This window comes from Acanthopagrus latus, chromosome 6, assembly GCF_904848185.1.
Source record: "Acanthopagrus latus isolate v.2019 chromosome 6, fAcaLat1.1, whole genome shotgun sequence".
NCBI classification, from domain to species: domain Eukaryota; kingdom Metazoa; phylum Chordata; class Actinopteri; order Spariformes; family Sparidae; genus Acanthopagrus; species Acanthopagrus latus.
In genome coordinates this window covers 12081890-12107870 of record NC_051044.1, presented here as the reverse complement: position 1 = coordinate 12107870, position 25981 = coordinate 12081890, and the positions used below count along the sequence as shown (strand labels likewise).

General features: G+C 39.8%; 2 protein-coding genes and 1 long non-coding RNA gene across 3 annotated transcripts in view; 1 reads left to right on the top strand and 2 right to left on the bottom strand.

Annotated features, from left to right (window-relative positions):
* Positions 1–700: 700 nt before the first annotated feature.
* myg1 (myg1 exonuclease) lies at positions 701–20841 on the bottom strand. The gene is made up of 8 exons (XM_037102096.1): positions 20693–20841; positions 20416–20570; positions 19513–19625; positions 12960–13119; positions 11714–11863; positions 10357–10479; positions 9253–9434; positions 701–1260 (listed from the first exon to the last, which is right to left on the bottom strand). The coding sequence occupies exons 2-8, from the start codon at positions 20542–20544 to the stop codon at positions 1071–1073; spliced, it is 1047 nt and encodes a 348-aa protein (XP_036957991.1). The 5' UTR covers positions 20545–20570; positions 20693–20841; the 3' UTR covers positions 701–1070.
* On the bottom strand, positions 17652–19337 carry LOC119021674. The gene is made up of 2 exons (XR_005075716.1): positions 19225–19337; positions 17652–18007 (listed from the first exon to the last, which is right to left on the bottom strand). It is a non-coding gene; the product is annotated as an uncharacterized LOC119021674 (long non-coding RNA).
* A 1666-nt stretch (positions 20842–22507) lies between the features above and the next one.
* Positions 22508–25981, top strand: part of LOC119021789 (mitogen-activated protein kinase kinase kinase 12-like) — a 30518-nt gene continuing 27044 nt past the window's right edge. Inside the window, exon 1 of the mRNA XM_037102288.1 lies at positions 22508–22646. The gene's annotated coding sequence lies outside the window, so the exon portion shown is untranslated. The remainder of the gene's footprint in view (positions 22647–25981) is intronic.

Genomic DNA, 25981 nt, shown 5'->3' with positions numbered 1-25981 from the left:
GGTAAAAAGGATCTCATCACTGGAGAATTAACAGTCCGCACCACTGACCGCGAATGATGACAAAGGAGGGGAAAAGAAAAGGAGCAGAGCAACATTAGCAGCTGTACGTAACCACAGCTATGAATTATTTGCACACTGGCATTTTCACAATGACACTGGCACTGATGGAAAAAAAAAAAAAGTGCACAAGTCTGAAATTGAAGAGCAGTATGTTACGTCGAGGGCGGGGGCAGCAGCAGGGCAGCCTCGTGGAGAATGCAATAAGGGAGGAGTAACAGGTAGAGGTGGGGGTGGGGGGAGAAAATCTTGAACATTTAATGAGAAAATTCAAGGCACACACCCCCGACTTTATTACAGGGAAATTGACTGCGTGGTTCGTCCCACTGCCGGTAACCTTGTCACGACACTGGCTGCCAAAAGTAGAACCTCTCTGTGGCGTTTGAAAATGTAATTTCTGAGAATTAATCAGGCCTCATTATTGATGCTTTGATGCCGCAGCCAGGCGGTACGAGCCTCCGCCGCTCTTTGTTGTGCTACGTTTAATGTCAGCACACTGGGGAATTAAAGGATGATCCGCTGTCCAGGTGTCTATATAAAATGGCCCCTTGAAAGGTAAGACCACGGTGTTCACAGGCTTTGAAGACGTTCGCCAGCGTCATATTCTCCTGACAGTGAAAATGAAGAGACATCCGAGCGGAACTGGAAAAACAATCAATTTATTATTGGATTTAACCGAATACTGACATGTTTACAAGAGACCAGACTATTATCCAAACAGTGGTTTATGCAAATGAAGCACAAAACAGATGGATATTTATAAGAACAGGCAGAGAGAAGAATAAAAAAAACATGAGTCAACAGTCTGTGCTGGACGTAGGTATTTAGGGAACTGGTCCAAGGTTACTTGGCTGCCGTTTCCATACGTCTCTGTTCTGGCAAAGCAGAACAAAACAACATTAGCCCTGGCTGGGGCCAAACAAGCTGCAAACTAACATTTTAATCCTTGCCATCCACCCTGAACTGACTGAACTCCAGAACACAATGTGCCGTTGGTTCTCGTCTCTGACCCTTCAGCTGCTTCCGTTTGCATTGGACCGGGCGGCGGCCTGCAGGGTCCTTCGGGCCATCTCCAGGGCTCCTTCCTGGGTCTTGTTCCCGCCAATAAAGCCTCCGGCGTGGACGAAGATGCAGTCCTTAATCCCGCTGAGCTCCGACAGCGCTTCATCGCGTACGCCGCGCCACTCTTCTAGCAGGGACAGCCTGGGACAGGAAGACAGAAGGGCATATTGGCTTACAGATGGACACTATGTGGTCAGCTGCTCGCTTCCCGTCGGCACGCTGCTTTTTGGAAAAACACGCTGTGCTGTACGTGCCGACACAAACGCAAAACCAGCAAATATAAAACCAGGTCTGGACTGATGAATTATATCAAAATATCAATGTAGGAAGAGAATAAAATACAGACAATTGTAGACAAAAAAAAGTGTCGCTTCTGAGGATTTGCTTCTTTTCTTTCTCCTTCCTGACTTGAGCCAAAAACCTGCCTTTCATAGCACCGCTACAAACAGCCCCAGCAAATAGACCAATAAAAGGCAGCTTTATTCTTCTCCATTAATGTGGAAAATCAGAGATTGGCACAGCAGTTGGAAAGGACATACAATGGCACCGGAGTCAACAGGCAATCTTACAAAGCGGGGAAAAGATTGGCCCTGCACGAGTTTATGAGCTGACCCTGACAAAGTGGACCAAAATTCATAAAAATGTAGAGCAGCTCATTTACCACCCACTGCGTGTAGCGTACACCTCTGGCTACAGGCTGGCACGTCATTTAAAACACATCAGCAGCTCTCGTTAGCGTGTGTGCATGTGTGCATGTGTGCCATTCCTGCCTTGATGGGGTTATTATCTCGATTTCTTTTCAAGCTGCCTCTTCGATACATTTAGCAGTTTTTCGTTTGGATTCATCACTTCACTGCTCACCCCTCACCCCTCAGCTGCTACTGAAGTAGACTTTAAAATGCCTTTAAAACTTGCTAATCCGCTAAAAGCCTCAGATTTCATAAAAAAAAAAAAAAAATGTCTGGCTGACCTCAGGCTCATCTTCCTCTCCATCACATGCATGATGAATTATGGAACTGTACCGTCAGAAGTGACATGGTTGTCAAACACGGGCACAGTTTGAAAAACGAGCAAAGTGTTTTCTCTTGTTCTCGATTCTGAAGGGTTTATTTCCCAGACATTCAGCTTCCTGTTGAATATTTCATGCCATTCTGTTAAAACATCCTCTACAGTTGTCACAGTCGGAGAATGAGGAGCTTCACAAAAGCGAACCATAATGTCAAATGATTCCCGTGTACATGTGCAGGGATGCTCGTCATTATTCTCCGAGTCTGCTCTCCATGCTATTATCTCAAGTCCACACAGTCTTATCCTTATTAAGTCTGTCATAGGACAACATGGGGAGTAAAGCGTGGCAAAGTCCTAATCCCTGTTAAATGAATCAACCAATCGATAGCTCCACAGTATGGCTTGGAAACAAGCTCAAGAGGAAAGGTCAACAGGGCTGGTAATGAGGGAAGGAGTGGGAGGGGGACGACTTGTTGTTATGACAGGCCAGGAAGCTCTGATTCTCAAGATGACCTGTCTAAAAATAAGACCACAATTAGCAAATTAACTTCTCACCCGCCCACAAGACCTTTACTATACCACAACGAGACAGACGCTGGGGAATTAGTGCTTCATTAGGGGAGAATTATTGCTCCAGATTAGATATGCTGGAGTCATTAAAACATAAAATATCACCCGCGAGGTTTCGGCACAGAGCTCCAACTCTTCTGCTCAGTCGTCCGCTCTGTGACAAGAAACACATGTACATATGGTACATATGGTGGTGGTGGTATAAAGGTGCAGAATCCTCCTGCAGCTTGTTGACTCATAATTTGGTCAGGGGAAGGTAGCGGAGGGCTGGACGATATGACGTTGCAAACCTTGTGACAGAAAAACGTCATTACATTATCCTCAACGTTTACTGTGTTGTGTCACACGTGATATTACGGCAATACTGTTTGTCATCTGGACCCGGCTTTGCAGTTAATTTGTTTTAATTTGCATTTAACAAGAGGCCTCGAACAGACATGGAGGAGCGTGAATGCGGCATAGGACAGGATCATTTTAAATAGGAGAAAACAAAACAAGGAGCTTGCACCTTAAAAGGGACGCTGCTTCTGTCACAGAGACAGAGGTTTGGGTGCCAAAGTCCAAAACAACAACACATATTTTAGGTCTTTATTTATTTTGTTTGCAAAATGTTACCTAAAGCTGGAAAGAGTATTCAATTTACCTTTATAGAAGGGATGCACATATAAATGGATTAATAAATTATCAGCATATGGGGAAATTTATGTTATTGGCCATTTATCAGAATTGATAGTGAAGGTGGCTCATGATAGTCCAAAGACTGTAGATATGCAATTTACTGTTTGTCAGACATTCACAGATGCAGCCTTGGGCTTTCAGAAGCTGTAATGGGCATTTTCACTATATTCTGACAGTTTATCGGCCAAATGATGAATGAAAAAATAAATAAGATAATCTTTATTGCAGCAAAAAGGAACAGCAGATAACTGCGACTGCAGCCAGTGTGTTTTTTTCTAGGAACAGAGGTGTATATTCTGGTCTAGCTCACATTACTGTCAGCCTATAGTATTATCCTATGCAGTCCATCTCCAAGGAAGCGCCGCTTCCGTTCCTCTCTTCCTTCTCCCAGTTCATATTTCCTTAGCAATGTCATGTCGATAAAAATAGACCCGTTTCCCCACAGGTGCAGTAGCAGGGACACAGGTGATAACAACACCCCTTTCGCAGCGTCGGCACATGCCCACTGGGAGGAAGCAGGCCACCCAGAGAAAGAGCCATCTGGTGCAATGTTTTCATCCACCTTACAAGCCATTGTAGCTCCACACCGACTGCCATGTTTGTGTTAAATTAAATCTTTGAAGTGCTCCGCGACTACAAGCAGGTGCCAGGCTTTTTAGTTGAAAGCGCTGCCGCCTGATGAGATTCTGAGGCGCAATGGGAAGAGGTGTGAGGCGAGGGGAGGGGTGGAAAGGTGCGAAAGGTGAGACAGCGAGAAAGGGGAAAGGTTTGGATGAAGGAGAAGAAATATGAGGGCAAGACAGATATGGGCAAAAAGGTGATGAAATGGAAAAGAATGATTATAGGTTGCAGGCAGAAATACTGTACATACAAGAGAGAAACATTGAGCAGGACAGAGAAGAAACATTAATGGGAGGGCCAGGAGCAAGGGCACCTCATGGCAAGAGGTGAAAATAGAAGGCAGCCACTGGTCAGACCAGGACTGAATCAAAAAGCTATTCCACCCTCTTCCTGTGTCTTTGGGCAACCCACAGACTACCAATTATGAGACATGTCAAACCCAGGATAACAGCCTAACAGCTCATACTGTCAGGGCTAACAAGACATTTAAAGAACATGGTGCTCTGTGTGGACTAGTGGCTTAGAGACCGTCTACAGGTCTCAACCCAAGCATGGGCTAGATCTGAGATATTACCTTTGTAAATTCATCCCAGGGGGCTTTCCAGTCTACGTAATATATGACACCTTCAACATTTAGAACCTCAACATGAAGCAACGTAGAGAAGCTTGTTTTAAAAGTAAACACCAACAATCAATAGATGTGTATCACAAGTATATAATTACCATTTTTTTCACATTTTTTTTCAGCAGTAGCCATTCAATATATTTTCTTCTCTATACAGTGGTATTCATCAGTAGAAGCGTAGTCTGCCACAAGAACTTGCAGGAAAACCCAAAATCAGAGTCATTTTAGGTTCCGTCTACTTCTACTAGCTCTCAAAAACAATTAAAAACAATTTTATTTTGAAGCAGTCACAGGAAATAAAGAAAAAAAGATTTGTATAACAATTCATAATAAATTGTAGAAAGTGTCTGTTAATGTCTACAAACAACCGGCTTGAATCCAGAGAGAGAAAATAGACAAAAAAAATGTTACATTTTATCACAGCTGTTACCAAAATTACACATGTAAAAGAATCTGTCTTTTATAAACAACCATTGATTTTTCCCTTGAGATAATTCTGCATTTGTGAAGTAAAATTGCTCCCTTAAATCATCCAGCTGGAGGGCTGAAACAGCAGATAAAAACTGAAGTTGTGATAATAATTACTCACCAACATAATGTGATTGAAAGCTGCATGATTTGCTCTCCAGGGGAAATAAATGATAACAGAAATGTCAGACAGTAAGGTGGTATTTCACTTCATTTTTTTCTGTGAAGGTCAATCTATCATGTGCTTACACAACAGAATGACTGAACGAATTATGTGTAAAGACTGTGATGATTCCTTTATAAATCATAAACATGAGCGAGTGTAGTGAGAGGGCAGTGTTGACACAGCCATGCAACCAAAATTGAATAAAAAAAATAAAAAAAAGAGCTGCATTTCAATTATCTGTGATTCAAGCTACTTTCATTATTGAACCTTTATTCAACCAGGAGAGCTCTCTCAGAAGAGAGTCGTGGCCCAGACAGCTAGATTATCCACAGGCAACACTAATTACTATTTTGGTTTGCATTAGCGCTGTGCTCCTTCCTCATCCTCTGCATGAAGTCTGCATTCATTTTCACAGAGCTATAATTAGCAATCCCTGTTGTAGCGATGCCAGGTATGGGGTTTGATAAATGCTTACAGTTTTTATTGGCAGCGTAATTTACAGTCACAACCTTAAAAAACTGGTGCTGATCACTGCTCCAACACACAGTCCACTCAAACAGTGGTGTGACAGAGTGACAATTCTGTTCATTCACAAACTATCTTTGGCTGATTAAAGACACCAGCTGCGCAGACTTTTTTTAAAAAAAATTTTAAGCTGTTACCAAATTATCTTTAATTAGCTACAGGTTATCTAATGTGCCACTGGGGCTTCTTAAATGCTTTCATATCACTTTTACTTTTAATAACAATCTCAAAAGTTATCTATTCTCCCAGGCTACTGGTCGATCAGTGTATGTGTGTTTTTTCATGGTATCACTTGTTTCTTGTAAAGTTGGTTACATGTGCGGCTATCTCTATTTGACTGTGTGGCAGTGTTACAGTGATATATCAATACATAACTGATATTAAATATTTGAAGTGGTTTCAATATTCCTTTAATGCAGTTTTCATACACACTCTTGTCTCCCTGATAGCAACACACACACACGATTTTAAAAGGCCTCATCAAAAGAGAAAAATAATAATATTTACTGCAGTTCTTCGGCTGTTCAAGCTAAGAGCTCCAAGCTTTTGTGATCTCATGATAGTAAGGTTAATATTAATGTGTGCTTCTTTGATTCACTTTCAATCACTTGTGTTACTTTTGCTCTTATGTTCTCATATTTATGTGTTGTGTATTATATTTTTGTCTTTCAAAGAAATGCACTAATTTAACAGTGCGGAGTGAGGAGAGATATAAGGTTTGATAAAAGATTCATTAAGAGTCTAAGCTTAATGAATCTTGGTATTTTGTCAACTGGGAACCTTGATACAAAGCGGATCAGAACCAAAACCCCAGGCATTACTGTTCATCTCTGAAAGGCACTAATCACAACTAATATCCTTCCGCTTCAGTCACTGGTGCTTAAGTGCACATGGTAAAGACTCAAGGATCGATATCACATTAACAGCACAAGTCTCAAACCCTGGAGCACAAGAGCAGAATCAAAAATGACATTGAGGAGGCAACATGGCTGCTGGAGAGATGTTCTGTACCAAATGTAAAATGAGGCTTAATTCAGTCAGGATCCAGTTAAAAACTAAGGTGAAAAAGTGTCCTGCACAATAAGCCTGGAGCATGTTTCCTTGGTCATGTGTGGTGTATGCAGGGATGTGGGGCAGCAGCCAAACAACACACCAATTACAGGACTCCGGTGGGGATGCCGATGACGTTATTAGAACAGCATTGCAGGTCGGAGCGCGAGAGGCAGGTAAACAATTGCCGAAAACAAACTTGAGAGGTGTTAATCATCTTACAAATTCACACAGAGGCTCTTTGTCTTGTCGTCACCGTCATTATGTACAGGGTGACAAGACAAGAATACCAATGTGATTTAATGAGCACCTTTTGCTTTAGTGCCAGGCTTCAAGCTTTGGGGGACCTGATTACTGCTAAGAGATGCAAAAAGATACTCCACAACAACAGCAGCATGTATAATGGTGCCTGGTGCACAAAGCAAGGAAAGGGCAAGATGTTTATACAGTATGTACGGCTCAAACAACGAGTTTGAACAATTCAAAGCGATTAACACTATATAAGCCATGACATGTATCAAAACGCCCAAGAGACCATTAGAGGGAAAACTTTATGGACATTTTAGAAACTACTTTGACTCACAGGTAGACATTACACTGATCTGAGGACCTGAGTTGCATTTGCCTGGTCTAGACTGAAATATCTCAACAAATATTGGATGCATTGACATTAAATGTTGTATGGATATTCATGGCTCCCCGAGGATGACTCATACTCACTTTGGTGATGCCCTGATTTTTCATCCCTATCAGGATCAGGACACTTGTGGTTTCATGTGAAATTGGCTCTTTATGAAAATTAATAGCCCACATTTATGTCTCCCTCAGTGTGAACTTTAATAACTTCTGTGATTCCCTCAACATTTTAATCGAGCACCATCTTCAGGTCAAAATTTTAATGTTTTCAAATACTTGCAAAACTAATCTCATTCCCCATCAGCCTCAGCTATTCACTGATTGTGATTAGCAAATTTTAGCATTTTTCTAAGATGCTAATCTAATACCTGCTAAAAACCAGCATAACAGCATTGTCATTGCAAACATGTTAGCATGTTATTGTTTGCATTTTGCTCAAAGCGTTGCTGTCGATCAAAGAGCTGCTCGCTAGCTGGAGACTCTCCCCTCAGCCCGTTCCTTTACATCATGAAGCAGAAATGCATTAAGAAATGTAAAAAGAAAACAGACAGAAATAAAGGATTTGCAAGGATAATGCAAATGGAAAAAAAATGCAAGAATAAATGTGCCTATGAATAAATAAATTTAAATTAAATTAAATTAAAATGTAAATTAATCAGAAATTTAATACCTAGGAAAATAAACAGAGAGGCAATTATTAATATCAATGTATGTCACATTCTAAATAATCATGTTGTTTGTTGCATTTAATGGCACACCTTTTTATTGAGTGCTTCATTATTAATCGTGGATTTGGGCAGGTTCAGTCCTTCATAGATTTATGGTAAACACTGATATTTGACCTTTCCGCTGTGATGACAATGATGTAATTATTTTAATTACATGCCTTTGTGAAATAACATCCCTTAACAAATCGTCTGCCATTCGCTCCCGCTCACTCTTTTTAGTAATGCAAGTACATATTTGTTCAGAACTATTATTTAGAGATTAAAAGGGCCTGTAAATATTTGTGCAGATGTATATCTTCTGATGTGCCTACATCATATTCATACCATGAGAGAGCTGCGTGTAGACAATGGAGTGCGCTCAATAGAGCAATTAATGTTTATTAAAATTCACCCTCATAATAATCCTGCAGTATGTTTAAATAAGTAGCTGTAAATAAAAGCACCTGTCAAATTGCTAAGCCAGCACTTTCTGTATATCTGCCAGCTTGCTGTGTTAGGAGCGAAGGGTGTAATTAGCAAGAGGAAAACAGCAAAGAAACACCTGAGTGAGAGTGGGCATGGAGAAAGGGCTCAGGTGTCTCTGTTGAGGTGTTGAGAGTGTTTACATCCTTTTAACCCCTCAGAGAGCAATGTGAGAACAAAACCTCTGTCTCAACTAAAGGATCATCGTCATCCTACAAACAAGTATTTCCATCCAGTCAGGAGTCAGTCTCTCACCGGGATGACATGTCAAACCTCTGTGCGTAGTTGTCAAATGGTCTGGTAAGCATGAAATCATACACCATGGTTCGCCTCTGTCACCAGAGCTCAATTCAATTCCGCACGTCTGGGAGACTCCAGATCTGCGCTTGTCACTGTATTTTACACAACAACGCCTGAAAAATCCTGTTCGGGAATGTGTGTGTGAGTCAACGCTGCAACATCCCTGCGAGTCCTGCATTTTGATTAATCCTGAGGTAACTCATGTAAGGTGTTCCCTCCACATATGAGATCACAAACCCCATGAAGCAGAAATAACATTTAAATAACCTTTACACAAAAAAATGATCTTTGGGTACCTGTTCTGGAAGGTGTTGAGCCCTGCAGGGACGCACTGGACCCTCCAGTGGCCATTCTGGTCGGGGTAAAGGACAAACTTGATGGGCGTCTCCACTTTGAGCTCCTCCTCCAGGGAAAACAGATGCTCCTTCCAGGGACACCCACCCTGGGTGAACGACAGCACCTCCCCACTGGGATCTACCTGGAAGTGAGAGAACCAGAAAATTGTATTTTTTAAAAATGGCAGAAACCTTCAGAAACAATTGCAGTTTTCTGTGTAATTTAAGATTTCTTTGAATTAAGAACAAGAGTAAGAGAACAGTCAAAAAGGTCCTTGACATTCACAGCTTTATTAATCACATAGTATGTGATCTAACCAGAGCTAAAATATGGAGCCAGAACAGTCTTCAGTTTTCTTTGCATCAAATAAAACATTTGCCATTGAAATGAAAACTTGACTGAAAAAGTGAGCACTGGCATTGAAAAACTTGGACTGGAAAAAAAAAAGATGAAAGAAAGTTCCACTGGGAAAAAAACAAGGGGATCACATATGGAAATCATGCAGCCCCTCCAAATCCCTCGCCTCCAGCCAGAGCAGTGACTGACAATCAACAGTGAAGGATCGTCATTGGGGAAATTAACTGTCAGTGTATAAAAAAATAGAAAAAGACATCAGATCCAGAAAAGAAACACAATTGTCACTGAAAAAAAAGGAAAAAATGTTTTAATATGTTACATGCTGTGTTACTGTTTTTTTATGCATGTGTATTATGTTTTTCAAACTTTTTCAGTGCCGGTGAAATAATTAAAAGTCATGTTTTTCAATGCCAAACTGGGTTTCCAGTGCCTAAACCGAAAGACTCCATTTGGCTCCAAATTCAACTACAATTTCACCATTTATGTGCCAATCTTTTAACGGCGACACAGATATACAGGGAAAGGATTTCCCCCTCTATCAAAGACGAAGGAGCTACAATTATTTGGTGATTATTATCTAACAGACATTTTACCCAGCATATTCTGTTAAGGTGACACCGAAGATGGCCAATGACCAAAGTGTCCAAGTTAAACTGTTTACAAAGGACAAGAAACATTAGTCCACATTAGATTTCACAGGGTTGTACCTGATGCCTCGACTTCACAGCTTCCTCCACCACCACACGAGCCGGCAGCCATGAGGTCTGGTAGAAGTCCAGCCAGTCCAGGAACTCCTCCCCAACCATCTTCATCGCCTTTCTGAAACCCTCCTGGTAAAAAACATGTGTACAAATGTGAGAGATTTTTGACAAATATCTGTTATTTTGATTAAAAACTTATTGAGACCATGTAAGAGACACACATGCATGTGACTGAGGGGGGGGGCTGCTGTGTCCCTGAATTTTAAGAGGAGATGGAGGAGATGAAAATGTCTCAAGTTTTTCAATTACCGCAAAGAGTTTTAGAGTTCAGCAGGTCAGTCAACCATCATCGTCTGTCAAACATTTTTTAATATAAATCTTTCACACTCTCTGATTTCCCTCTGCCTGGCAGTGTGGGTTAGTGGCGAAATTAAAGCAGAGTGCTGAGACAAGAATTACAATCACGTGAACTGAAATGTGAAACAAACACGCAGGTCTGCTACTCCACTGAGACGGTGTCAAACAGCAGAGAAAGAAAACTGTCAGCCTTGTCAACATATGTGCACACCCGGGCTGCTTTTTCCCTGCAGGTCTTTTCTTCTCGCACGAAAGAGAGACAGAATATTTACACTAGGTTTTCGCCGTCATGTTTTGCACACTTTTCGTCTAGCTTAGGTGCCCTTTATGTGTGATTAGCATTAAATGATGCGGCCAAAACCTTGTTTATTTAACTCTCTCCTCATCTTTCTGTTGATTGATTGTTTTTTTTTTTTTTGCTCTAGTTTTCTTTATGAAGGACAATAAACCTCTTCAAACAGCTAGATATATCCTTTGTCCTATACAACGGTAACTCGATATCTTTGGGTGTTTGGACTGTTGTTAGGACAAAAAAAAATCCAATTTGAAGACATTAACTTGGACTTTATGAAACTGCAATGGGCATTCATGATTAATTGCATGATTATGTTGTGTTTCTTGTGTGTTTTCCCATCAGCATATATATTAATGTGCACAATGCAAGACCCAGTATCACTGTCAAGTGGCATCTGCATCTAGAGAGCATTATGACATACTATCATGCAGATAAACTGAACATTGTTGTGCGCAAATGTTCTCTTGCCTCTCTCTAACAAAACGTGCCGTTCGGTAAACCCTTCGACGCTGCTATATTTGACAATACCATTTCTATTTTGTGTAATATTTAATTCCTTGAATTTTATTTGAAGTTATCCAGTCTTTCACTTTAAGACAGACCCACAACACACACACACAGCTAGCATAGCTGACGTATAACAAACGTGCTGCATCAGATCGGTCCATGTGTTAAGTGTGGGAATACATTCACACTCGTGCAGTCCCTCACCTCAGTGTCCTGGTTCTTGCTGTTCCAACGTGGGTTCAGGTGGCTGACACGTGCGCTCAGCGTGGAGGAAACGGAGTAGCGGGCCTCCCCGTCATACTGTGAGATGCCGTTGTCTACAGCATCCACCTCCTCCACGAAGCTCTCGTACAGCTGCAAGGAAATGAAACAGACATGTGAGGTTATGAGCCTGGAATGGCACGGCAATCGGTTGTTTAATGTTTGTGCTCATTTTGAAAAGGAGTAATTAGAGGTAAGCCATTCTTTTTCCAGCTAGGGAAGTCAAGAAAGAGGACTTTCAGGAGAGAGAAACGTAGTGGGATTATATTATCCTGATTGAAGTCCATTTGGTCACAGTGTGCAGGCATTCACTGAAGACTTGAGGTCATTAAACTGAAAAGGAAAAAGACGAAACTGCTGCTATTTTACAGTTCACTGGTAAAACTCAAAAAAAGAAGTGGAAGGGTGAGCAGAGAAGCAGAGACCTGTTTTGTGCTGAAAAGTCACCTCCCCAGTGAAAGGTCAATCACCAAAGGGTTGACATTTTTACAAGTGGCTTACTGGTGGAACTAACTTTTGGGGCAAAAATAGAGATTCAGTTTGTCTGAGCTGGCAGAGGACGAGGCATGCACCATCCTAAAATAAACAGAGCCTCAGCCACGAGTAAAAGGATTAGTCGGGGCTTTAAACAAACTGACACATCAAAAGGCTGATGATAATCTGTGTTAATAGTGCTAATATTTATGGCGACCCAAGATTTAGCTGGCTTACTGTGCGTGGACATCAGAACAACTCTGTTTGCCAAGGCCTCCTGCTGCCCCGTCTGTCGAAAATGCTTTAAATATGACTGCAGCGTACTCTGTTTGTATTCGGCGAGCAACTTTGCCACATCCCTGTCTCTTTCTCCTTTGGTTTCTAACCACACTCTAATTCCAACTGTCTGACAAAGATGAAATGAACATAACGATACACATTCAGCATTCTCTACAGCCAGTGAGCGCATGTTTTATGCTTTTAAAACAACCAGCATGGAGAGAAGTGTAATTCATTTAACTGTTGAGCTAGCTGTCCTCTTTACATCTGATTTGGTCTTCATGTTTCATGATGAAATTGAAGTTGCTCAGATTCAATACACCGGCTGAGGCGAGGGAGAACATCTGTTTCCAGCAGAGTGTTTGTGTTGTGAATGAAACACAATGCGCGCTAATGGTTGCTATAGCGCTGGCCTCCGATAAATCCCTCCTCTCACCTTGTCAAAGAGCACCTCCAGCTCCCTGTCGTCCTCCTTCAACTGCGTCAGCCGGGCCAGCAGCTGACGTCCGAAGTGTACGTAGACCAGGCCGGCTGAGCTGAGCTTGGTCACCCATGGCTTCTCTGGAAAGAGGCTGTGGAAACTCTCTGCAAAGGTTCTGAACACAGGAGAGAAAACAGTGTTAGCTGACTGCAACAGAGATAATCAGACAATATTTCTATTTAGTGGGTGGGTGAAAAAGGTCATCATGTAAGTGCCATCTCTGACTTGTTTGTATGATGATGATAATGTGAAACAGATTGCTTCCACTTAATGCATTTCTGCTGGGCCCAAAACAGCTGCGGGTATCAGCTGGCCAAAACATGAGTGGTTAATCAGAATCAAACAAAAACACGGCTGTAAATAACATTTCTCTCCATCATAGATTGAAATCCTCACACTGGAGAAGCTGCGGCCAGAGAGATGACTTAAGCGGTTAATCAGTTATCAAAACTGTTAACAAATGGATTAAAAAATGGATCCATGACAAAGCAAAAATAAGTATGTCTTCTAATAACCTATAGAAATGATCAGTTTAATTGTATGGTTGGAAGAAACACTGGAAGTATTAGCTGTTAAATTGGGTCTGACATTTTTTTTCCCTCATCTGCCACTGCGGAACGTCACAGATCATTTCTACAATCCATTAAATTTTCTTGTCTGCCACTTCTCTACATAGAGGACTTGTGAAGTGTGACTCTGAGTCACTGGTACCTGACAGCAGAAATATGAAATATATCACTGCCATCTTGTCACCTTCAGCTCTGACTATTCTTCCCTTAAGAATTTACTGTTTAAAAATAATATCTATTAATATATAAACCACCAGTCTGCCTTGGTGAGTAAATTTTTTTACCCAACACAAACAACATTTACTGCATATTTGACAAGTGGCGGCCGCTAATTTCATTCCCTGCTTGTTATCGATGACTCGATCAATATGAACTCATCAGAGGCCATTTTGATCGTGAGGAACATTTAGAAGTCTATCCAGTAAAATTGCTGAAAAGTTGCCAATAATGGCTTCACAAATGTAAAAGTTTGCTTTTCTGTTTCATAACATTGTAAACTGAAAACTTTGGGGTTATTTGACTGTTAAGGCACCAATAAATAAATAACAAACAGTTACACTGATGAGTTGATCATTCAATTAGTCGATCAAAAGAAAATGTACCTACCTCATTTTTATTATTATTTTTTTCTTGGTTATTACTTTTTATTTATACCGAAGAAGTCCCATGTGCTTAAAACCTATTTTTCCAAAGGACGACCTGGCCAAGATAGCAGTACATTACCATTCAGCATAACAAGTTCATCACAATATTGTCCAATTCCTTTTTCTAAATTTGGAGGATGTGCTGTTTTATATCAGTTTAAACTGATCATCTTTGAGTTATTGACTTTTGATCAGAGAACGTAGGCCTTTTGAAAGTATTATCTTGTCTTTAGGAAACTCTACCAGCTATTTTTGTCACGTTTTATGGACCAAACCATTAACTGAGGAACTAAACAGCTGATTAATTGGTAAGTGATATGATCCAAAACCTATTCCCACCTTAACAAATGTGGTGGTGAAGATAATAAAGAAAGATTCTTTGGTAATTTATATATTTATATATATATATATATATATATATATATATATATATATATATATATATATATATTTTTTTTTATTTATTTATTTATTTATATTTATATTTATATTTATATTTATATTTATATTTATATTTATATTTATTTATTTATTATTATTATTTTTTTAAATCAAATCATATTTTGAGTTAAAGCAATCAACTTGTTGTGTCAGAGCAGCATTCTTGAACTCAGCCAAGTAACATAACATAGAAAATGTAAATCAGCTCATCTCAAGGCTAAAAGCTGAAAACACTTCAAAGTCAGGCAGATGATATCCAACACTCTCGGGAGATTAAACATTAGTGTTCTGCCCATAAACACTGTTCATATTTTCTCCAATAACTGAGCCCTCTTCAATGAAAAAATCTGCTGCAGCCGGATGTATTCTGTACATTACTGGCTGTGCATCAGACATCAATAAATGGCACTTCCATCACATCCATAAATGTTCTTTTCAGCTTCAGAGTGCACATGCATTGACCGCAGAGAGAAAGCGTGCTCTGGTCCACTTGTAAGCCTGAGCAGATAAATAAAAGCCACCGGAGGTCTCTCCTCTGATCCACGTGCTGAGATGGGTGGGCTCCAGCACCCAGCCACCGCTGGTCATTTAATTCAGGCTTAATTAGGATGCTTGGGCTGCAGCACAGCGGAAAAAAGGCCGTCAAATGAATGAGTGACATGCTCGGGAAGCAGGGGGTAATCACAGCCATTAAGACGGCTAATTGGCCAAGCTGAGGCATTTCTATGCTGATTATCAGGAGATCGGAGTGAATGAGCGAGAGGAAAGAGAAACAGAGTGGCTGAAAAAGATGCGCTCACCAAAAGAGAAGTCATCAAACTGTTTGTGTGAAATCAAAGATGGTCTCCTAGAAAACTAGCATTTAGCACTTAGAGCTTAATCAAGGTGAATCAGTGAAGCAAAAAAAAATATAAAACCAAGAACTACTTTGGCAATGAAAGTGTTGCAAAGCATCCTCAGCTAAAAATGCACTGCACTTCCCACACTGCTACAGCTGCACCACTTACTTTTGCTAAACACTCTTTATCATTGGACAAAATAGCTTAATGATTCCTATCCACTATGAGCAAAATCATGCTTCAGGACTCTTTCCCCTACTAAAAGCATCACAAGGAACTGAATGACTCATGAAGTTCAAGCACAGTAAAAGTGATAACTGAGGAGTAATCAGTCACCTCAATTATTCTGAGGTCAGTAATACAACGATGGGAAATTTGGGCTGCTGCGAGATGAACAGAGCACTGTGTTGGCGTTTATGACCTTTAAATGTCCACGTTTTTGACCAACAAATGCCAAAGTCACTGTACTGTCGGCCATTCTCTGACTCATTCAACAGTTCTTGACCCCTGACCGCCATCCAAACTCTCCCCTCCCAGTTTCAAAAGAGAGAATTTTCATTCTATCAAATATATTACAAGGCGAAAGAAATCCAAACAAGATTTAGACATTCCAATCTGGTTACCTCCATCTACAGGCAGATGGAGGGGAGTGTTCCTTTTTTAATTCATTTAAATCTCACTGCGACCTTCAGTACTGTAGAGCAGATTCAAAATCATCTTCTAGAAACTGTAATGGTCGCCGGGTCATTGCCGGTTCAGCTGCTTCCCTCCTGAGTCTGTGGTGTTCCAGTTTGCATCAGATTTAAAATGTGCAACATGTGAAAATATGAAGCAATTTAAAATGTATTAATCGCTGAAAATAGGGGCACCCTCAACTTTCTTGGTTGTCTATAACAGCTGGAATGATTTCTATGCACAAGACTCGGGACATTTTGTCCAGGAAAATCCAAATGATGTGACGTTAATGCACATTCCTGTGAACCTTGCCTCCCTGGCTGCTATAGACAACCAAGAAAGTCGGATAGGATCCAAAGTCATATGTTTCGTGAAATCCATTCAAATACTGGCAACACAAAAAGACTAAAATGTTCAATATGTAAGAATTGCCCACTTACCCATTTTATACTCCAAACAAATAGGGGGCAGCATTTCACCAGTGTAGCAGCTAACTACTGCTAACTGTAGCTGCCATTAGCTGGTCAGCTCAGTTAACCTCCAATACATCGGTCTTATTGCATTTTTCATACATGAAAATTACTTAACATTGTTACATATAGTAACTTTAAAAGAATTATTATCAATGTGCGGACCCGTTATGACGCATTGTCGATAACACATCTACAAGGTTACAGGAAGCTGTGTTTACAGGTAACACACACACAGCCAGTGGAAGCACCTGAAACCACATCACAATAAAAAGCTGCATAAGAACAGCTTATCTATGCGATTCCTCTGCAGAATGCAGACCGCATTCATCACTGTGCCAATGTTACAACAATACATTTGCTTACTTATTATTTCTTTGCTGAGTGGGAGCAGTGAGTGCATTTCTAGGATGAGCGACCACAAAAGTAATCCCTGCCAGATCTAATCTGCTGTGCTTTAGTAACCTTCAGTCTGTGTTTAGAGAAAATGTCTCATGCCTCCAACTATTACAGTCATTTCCTTACCTGCTTAAGAAAGCTCTAAACACTTCAGAGATAAAAGTTTTCCACATCTGCAGCAAATAAATTGTCTTAAAGAAAAAAAAGAATCTTGAATGTTCTTTTTGTCTTCAGCTTCCACTCAAGGGGAACCCTAACCCTAAAAAAGTATGGATGAAAACAAATAAAGAACTTCTATTAATTGTTCTTGATGCTGTCTTGAAGATATTAGTTTAAAAAATTGGGGAAATAACCATTTATGAAAAGAGATAGATATAAAATGTCTACACACTGCAGTACACATTATTATCTTTCTGTTTAATATGAAGCTGGAGCAAGCAGCCAGTGAGCTTAGTATATAGACCAGAAACAGCTAGCCTGGTTCAGGATGAGCTTTTTGCTCTTTATCCTTGCTGGAAACAGCAACTTCCTGGAGTTTATGCTTCCCCTGTAATATTGGCTTATCAGCATTTTAACACTATGGTTTTAATACAGACAACACAACATAGGGTATTTTGCAAAAATACTCATTTAATTTTAATGTTATGCTTTTATTTGCACAGTTCTGTCTTGAAGTGTTTGTATTGCTGTCAACTTCATCTGTGCACTATCACATTTCTGAAAACGTGCTCTTGAAATGAGGACTAATTGTTCTCATAAGCTCCCTCACCAACTTCCTCGATCACCCCAGCCCACTTGCATCCATCCCTGTCATCAGAACCATCTTGCCCCCATCAGCGCAAGTGAGTGACAGCTACATCCTCCTGCAGCCCCTGACAGCGCCGTGGCAGCCTCCGTGCCTCGTGAACTGACAGCGGGGGGGGTGGGGTGGGTTCAATTGAAGGAGCGCTAATTATCACTAACCACCTGCCAGGAAGAGAGCCCCGGCATATCTTTATCACCGTGGTCATAAAAGATATCACTGATTATCATCAGGACATTAAGCTGACAAGACATCTGGGATAGGCTGATTACTGATGAGACTTGTAGTGAATGCAATCATTTGAAAGGATCTGTGGCAGGAAATACAGTAGAAAACACAGAGTCTGTCAATTCATGATTTATGCGGTTAGGGTTCCTCCGAAGAGAACAGATACCGAGAAATCTCTAAGCTCAGAGAAATATGATTATTTTTTACTTGTTTTCTGGACATCAAAACAAAAAGAGCAACAGGCCTGAACTCCAGTTTGATTTCCTACTCTTGAGATTAAGAGGCCACAACAGGGGAAAGGAGGAGTTACGAACTTAAATCCAGGTGCTTTCCAGGCAATAATCAATGCTGCTTTATCTAAGATGGTACACTTACAGATTAAAGGATTTTACCAATTCATCTAAAATAGATTTATATCTTTTTGTACGGCAATAAATATCTGCCTTCATGTGTCATTTACTGTTTTATGACAAAGCTATAACTACATTTTTACCTTATTACCAATTAGTCAGCCTGATTTTTACTCTTTTGTCTATTAAATGTCAAAAAATGTTGAAATTATCAACTGTAAGTTATCAAATGTGCATTTTTTGTCTGACCAATAGTCAAAATACATAAAATAGACAAAAATCTGTAACCTACAAATGCAGCAAATCATTTGGATGTTGGAACCAATTGCTTTTCAGCATTTTTGTTATTTATTTTGTTATTTCTAAATAACTTTATTTAAATTAATTCATATCAAATAATTTATCAACTAATTTACTTATATTTTAGTTATACAATTCTAAATGTTTTGGTTTGTCCAACGTCCCCAATACCAAAAGATATTCAGTTAACCGTCACATAAACAAAACAGAAAAGCAGCAAATCCTCACATTATCGGAAATGGATCTACGAAATATGAAAAACTGTCTTATCGATTAATTAGCTATGTTTTAGCTCCAGCTGACACAGATATAAATATCAGCCATTACCATCTGTAATTAAAAACAAGACAATTGGGACTTTTTTTTACTGCAGACACCATGAGAGGTTCACACAGGAAAAGCCCAGGTGTAATTCATTACATTCATTATGATGGCTGGCTCAATGACATGGCTTACCGGCATATCTAAAGGGAATGAAGGGAACTGCTAATAACATTAGTTACCCCTTTGGCTTTGCAGTTGGGACATGCTGAACATCAAAGTGGCCCATCGTGCTGTTTAACAGTGTTTGGGTAGTTTTTCTATAATGATAGTCACACCAGACTGGACTGCATCTTAAATCAAAATCACACTGTCAATTTCAGTAGGCATTCTCAAACATTTACATTTACAGTACTAACGTGGGAATTGCTCTGTAGTGTTAACTTGGTATTGATTTTAAATAAGATTGTGTGGTATAATTTACTTGAAAAACCTCATCTCTTTGCAGAATCTTTTTGCCACAGTCGTACCTCTGATGGTGGTCATAGCGATGCTTCTTTGGGTCAAACTCTCCTCCCACGTCTACAACGATGTCGCACTCTGCCAGCTTTGCCGGGTCCCTGGTCCGGATGATCTCAGCATCCTGTGCAATGAAAACAAAGTTTAATATCACCTGATATTAAGGATTTTATGTATAAAGAGTGTGTTTTTAATATGCATTTTCTTTGATTCTCAACTTAAATGAACTTCGTAAAATTAACATCCAGACTCACTTGTTCCTGCATTTACATCACTGATGTAGACATTATTATTGCAATATCACAGCACTACATCACAACACTACTCAAAGCTGGAATATTGGGATATTTGACTCTTTCACTTGTTTATTCTGTGAACTTGTGAATATTTCTGGCCCTCAATAATATATCCATGCACATACGTATGATGACCATATATCAGTTTGGTGGACACAAAATGTGCCAAATCCCATGCAAGCTAAATGGGTTTTCTGTTGAACGCAGTCTCGCTTTTAGCCAAACAGTTCAGACAATAAGTCACCTTAAAGAGATCCAATACTATAGCATGGAAGTTTCTCCTGAAAAGTAAAATATATGACTACAGTAGATTAACTTTGGTTGTACTATGTGTTATCTCTGTTAGCTCCATCTAGCTGTACAGCAGCACCCCCAATTGGTGTGTTAAAACATGACAATGGAAGTATGAAAAGAAGAAGAAAAAAAAGAATAAATACTTTTCCATGCAATTCAGCCAAGGCAAACTGAACAAATACATCTAACGCGTGGTTTTATCAACAGGGTTTGAATTAAAGTAGCAACCGAACAGACTGTAATTGAACAGCAACAGCTGAGGGAAACAATACAAGCAGCCTATCATCCTGCCATAATCCTCTACCACAGTGTGCTGAACCTCACCTTGTACTCAGGTAGCTGCCGGAGGAAGAAACAGGCCAGAACTTCATCACAGTGGAAGCTGCCGTTGTGGGTTCCGATCTTTTTAACCGTCATGTTGTCAGTGCAGCGCTTCTTCGCTTGACTCGACATGTATCGCGGGTCAATGCGAGTAACGTCTACAGAGAGAAAACGGCAGCAGTTAGCTTGTGAATTCACCAGTCGGAAAACACTTGCCGGTTTGCTTAAGTTTATTTGAGATGTGATTTTAGTTAAGTTGATTGCAGCCGTGCGTACACACCACATTCAATCACGGCTTCACACGAGTCGTGCCGACGGCGGACAGATCTGGAAGCCGGACCGGATGTGGTGCGTCTGTTTTAGTGGGCCGAAAGAACCCGAGGGACGGGGAAGTGTTTGTTTGTCATACAACCATGGAATTGGTTGGGGGTTTTTTCCCTTCACTTTATATTTTCTTTAACAGGCCTCTGTGACCATAACAATATAATTAGAGGCACATTAAGCGAGATATTAGAGATTTTCGGGATCAAAATCCATTTTATATAATAACTGCAATTATGTGACAGCAGAGGGCGCTGAAGACAGCGCAAAGGCTGTTAGATTATATTTCAACAGTATATCAGTGGTGGTTATTATAAAGTACATTTACTCACTTGTACCTTACTTTAGTGATTTTATGTATATAGCCCAAAATCATAATCACATTGCCTCGGTGGATTTACAATCAGTACAGTGAGCGACATCATTGTTGATGTTTTGTTGTGCTGAGAATGGATTGGAGAGAGAGAGAGAGAGAGAAAGAGAGAGAGAGAGAGAGAGAGAGAGAGAGAGAGAAACCTTTAAAAGGGGCAAAAAAAGATGGAAGAAACCTCAGGAGGAGCCACATATGAGATATCGCTCTCCCAAGATGGACAGATGTGCAATAATTGGCCCACATACAGAACAGAACAGAGCAAGAAAATCATGGTGTACAAATTTAATTGACATATCTGATACAAATAAAATAAAAATAAAAAATAAAAAAATGTAATGTTTTTGTATGCCTAAAAAAACTAAATAGAAATGACTGAATAAACTGAATAAACAAACACCCAAGTAATCATTAACTCTAGCTGCCGCTGGGGGACCAGGGGAGTAAAAATTACAGACTAAATAAACAAACTCCCTTTGTTTCATGACTGAATAAACTAAATGAAAACAACTGTTCTTAGGACAACACCATTAAAAACTGTTTAAATTGTTTATAACCTGTCTTCATATCAGGCGGACCCTGCCACCTCTCTAGTTTCGGGGGACCTTATTTTCATTTGAGAACAGCTTGTTTATTCAGTAATGGAAAAAATAAATATTTCTGAGTTTGTATTATTACCTCATTAATACTGTAAATATTAACATTCTGAGATCTGAAATTCTGAATCTATATAGTGCTTCTTAAAAGAGCTAAAACATTGCTGATGCTTTCACATTAATACATCAATATTTATAATCCTTTTATATACATAATTATGATTTTAGAAAATGATGTTTAGAGTTAAGGTTAAAAAGGAGAAATAGAAAATAGAGCAGAATACAATGGAATTTATTATTGGCAGCAACTGGGCAAATCAAGGCCCCAGCTTGCATCTGCTCCAGGTCAATGGTCAAGGTCACATACACACACATATTGTTTCTGTCTGGCCCCAATTGGACTTTCAAAACAAAAGAAACAAAAATAAATGATAATAAGAAGGACAAAATGGGGGTGCTGATATTTTGCAATGGATTGAGTAATATGATTGCTGTTCTTTAGTTTTAAGTGATAGTAAAATGTGTGTGTTTAATGACAGTGGTTTGATTATAGAAGACCTTTGGAGATTTGTCTCTTTAACCACAGCAACGTTCACCTTGTATCATCTCTCTTTACTGAACATATAGATCATAGGAAGTCTGCGGGCAAATATAAGCGAATATAAATAACACACTGGAATTGTGTGGGATCATTAAGGAGAGTCAGCCTCAGATCTCACCCGCAACTCCCGTTCTCGCGGGATCACCTTCAAGATTTATTGACAAGGTAATTAGCCAGATGGGACCCCTGCACGGAGTAGTGAGGCTGAGCGGAGGTACCGTCACGTCTTTCGGGTTTTTTTCTCGTGTGGAAATCTGTTCTTCCCTCAGTTACCAGCGGACACATCAGCTGGAAACCAAACAGCCCAGCGTGTAAACGCATTCAGCAACACCGAGCCTGAAAAAAGGTAGGGTTTTCTTTAATTTCCTGCTAGAATCAGTTTTTCTTGTAAAGCATCAATCATCCGTCCCGTTCAGTGTGGATACACTCACCTGGTAATGTGCACACATGTATATTCATTGGGTGTAATCAAATGCAATTCCCTTCGTTCGGGACAAAGAGTGTTTGAGGAACACAAGATTTTAATCTGTAATCAAGTAGAATTGTTTTGCTGCCATGTTGGTTATGTGCACCACAGCCAGGCGGCGCTGTAGGTCAAATCATTCCGCCGGGCTGGTGTTCGTCGTGTTGGTCGCCTATCACTATCTCAACATCGCACGTTGACAGCTCTTTATTTCAGCCTAATGAAATCGATAAACATTGATTTAAGTGTGTGTGTGGGGGGGGGGGACTCCCATTTTCCAGAGAGGGCAGGGTGTAGGGTTTCTCTTGACAAAGATGGCCATGGTCCACCTACATGTTGTAATAAAATAAACACAAAAACAAATCAGCACTACCATGTGGTTTAAAAGATTTGTTTTGTTTTTTTGGGGGGGGGGGGTTGGAGTGTGAGGGGCCACAGTGTCCTGCAAACTTTAAGCATTGTGTCAAAAAGGGAGAGATACGTTTCAGTTTTACTTTTACTTGCTGATAAGGACAGACAGCATTGATAGAATCAGTGTTTAAACCACGAAATAACTCAAGATGAGGCAGTTTTATTGCATATGGGAGAACTGGCCACTTGTCAATTCCATACTCAAAAAGATTAGGGAGCAGTATATCACCAGAGTAACTGCTAACTGTACCTGCCGTTAGCTAGATAGCTCGGTTAGCTGTGCAGCTAGCGGTCTGGATTGGGACCAGGGAGCGTTTGTTTTTCACACCGTTAGCACGGGAGCTTTGGACTGGGGCTAGCTGGTTAGCATGCTAAATTCAGCAAATATCGGTGGATCTCAATATTTCGACATCATAATGTCAAAACTGCTTTTTATTCACCTTATGTTGATGATTTTAGAAGTTGTTGTTTTTTTTAATTTACACAAAATTTCTTACATATGATAATCACGTTAGAGGTGCACCATATCGTTTTGTAGGAAGACAATTTAATCAAAAGAGAAAGATTGTCATTGTCATTTTCATGCCCAACAAGGTATATAAACACACTTTTGTCATTGCTATTACTGACAAACTGATCTTAAAGGACACAATTTCATACTGTTTTACTTTGTGTATATGTGGCGGACCCTGCCAACTTCCTAGCTTCAAACAATGATCTGAGGACCTTATTGCCCTCTCAGAATAGCTCGTTTATTCAGTTGTAGCAAAGATGTTGTATTGTATTGTATCATCACCTCATTAATATTGTAAATATAAAAATTCTGAGTTTGAATTTCTTGTCCAAAACTACATAATGCCCCTTTAAGTTCAATATAAATATAAAATACAGTTTATATATATATATATATATGTTTTAGAATAATTCGATGGTAAGAACTAAAAACATATTTTTTTAAAAATAGCTCAAGTCTGATCGTTTGTTCCAATGCTCACATCTTAATCCCATTCATAGTCACAGTTTAAATGAGTAGATGCATTTGGTACTTTCTGTTCTTTCTGTTGCCTTCGGTGCTCAGAGCTCCTCATCAGCACCATGGACAGCGACAGCACTGACACAGCCGACTGGTGATGCTGCACAATGGCTGTTTCTCTTTTGTTGGCCGCTGTTGTTTATGAGTCTTTTTCAGGTGTCATTTATATCATCTCATTCTAAATGTGTCATTGCCTCCATAACAGTTTGGTAACACGTGATAATTGGCCTTTCTCACTTCATCTGAATCAATGACTCTTAACACAGGTAATATGTGATCCAGTCAAGTGGGTAATTATCATAATTCTGTATAATTGGCGACTGGTATTCCTCCAGAATGCAAATTTAGGAAACAATGCCTCTCCCTCTTAATATTCTGCATGCATTAGCCAAATTGGGGACGGATCATCTTGTCTTTAACAAGTTATAAGTGTTGACAGAATATTTCAGCTGCCTAATAGAACAAACACGTGTGAAGACAGAAGAAGAAAGGTTCAGATTTGTTGGCTCAGGGCCATGAGTGTGTGACAAGGACAAGCAAAACACACAATGGAGTCATAATAAAGCAGAGGCAGGAAGGAGGTGAAGTATGAATTATTTAAACAAAAGGAGGAATGTTTAAGAAAGAACCTAATTTACCAATAATGCTTGACTGACACTATCAACTAGGTTTTTTGGCCGCTCGTGTCTATGTCTCTAGGAAGAAATCCCTCAAATGTAATAATCTTGGGAGGGAATGTCATTCTTTGAGGTTTAACTTCTTCCACACAGAGGCCAATGAGGAGCCATAAGAAGTACAACACAACTGACAATTAAGATCTGAAGCAAAAAGAATCCCAAAATATTCAGTGTCTTTGTTTTTGCCTTGAGTAGTACTCTAGCTGCCCCCTTTTTCCCAAAAATCCAATGAGTCACGGTCACAGTCAAAATGAAATAAACAAGCCTGAAGGTAATGTTCATCTGCCAGCCTCCTGCTCTGCTGACCATCCAGCCCTGTATCACACGGCCAGCCTGTCCACCATTGGCTCGCCCCGAACCATGAGATTACAGTTATGGGTGGCGACCGAGAAAACGTCACACTGCTGCCTGTGATTTTTTTTCCCCTGCTGCTTCCAGTTTTACACGCACCGATGATGGGAAATGAACCTGCCCTGGGTTGCCTTAAAAGGAAGCGCAAAGCAGCGTTCAATCAAAAAGTCAATGATTTGCTATAGGGCGAGGGTACGTCACAGTCCCCTGTGTTATAACACTGCAGTGGCTGCTTTGATCAGTATGTTGTCTTGGCTGTGGATTATTAACCTTTGTTTTAACTCAAAGATCATGGGGGGCAGGCTCTCATTTATAATGACGTTGAGTAACAGTTTAAAATCATATTAAAGATACAAATTATCAAAAGATACAAAATTAAAATAAGTATATAATTAAAATTCATAAGAGATCCAAAAATGCAATAAAACAAAACAGGTGATAATTAGATGGTTTTAATTTCACTATGGTGGTGAATGGTATCAAACTCTTAATTTTAAGGGTGCCTTGTAAACTTTGTATATACGATATAATACATAAATAATGTTCAAGCTTCTAAAACTGTGGATTTATTTGATCTTGATTATGTTATTGTTGACACATCAGAGAAATTTGATCTCATTATTATTCTTGTTGTTGTCACTGTTGTTGTTAATGTTAAAGGGGCAATTTGTAAGATGTGGCCAGAATTTTTGTTTAAAACATTAAAAAAGTCTAACATCATAATCAGAGTACAATGAAACAACAGT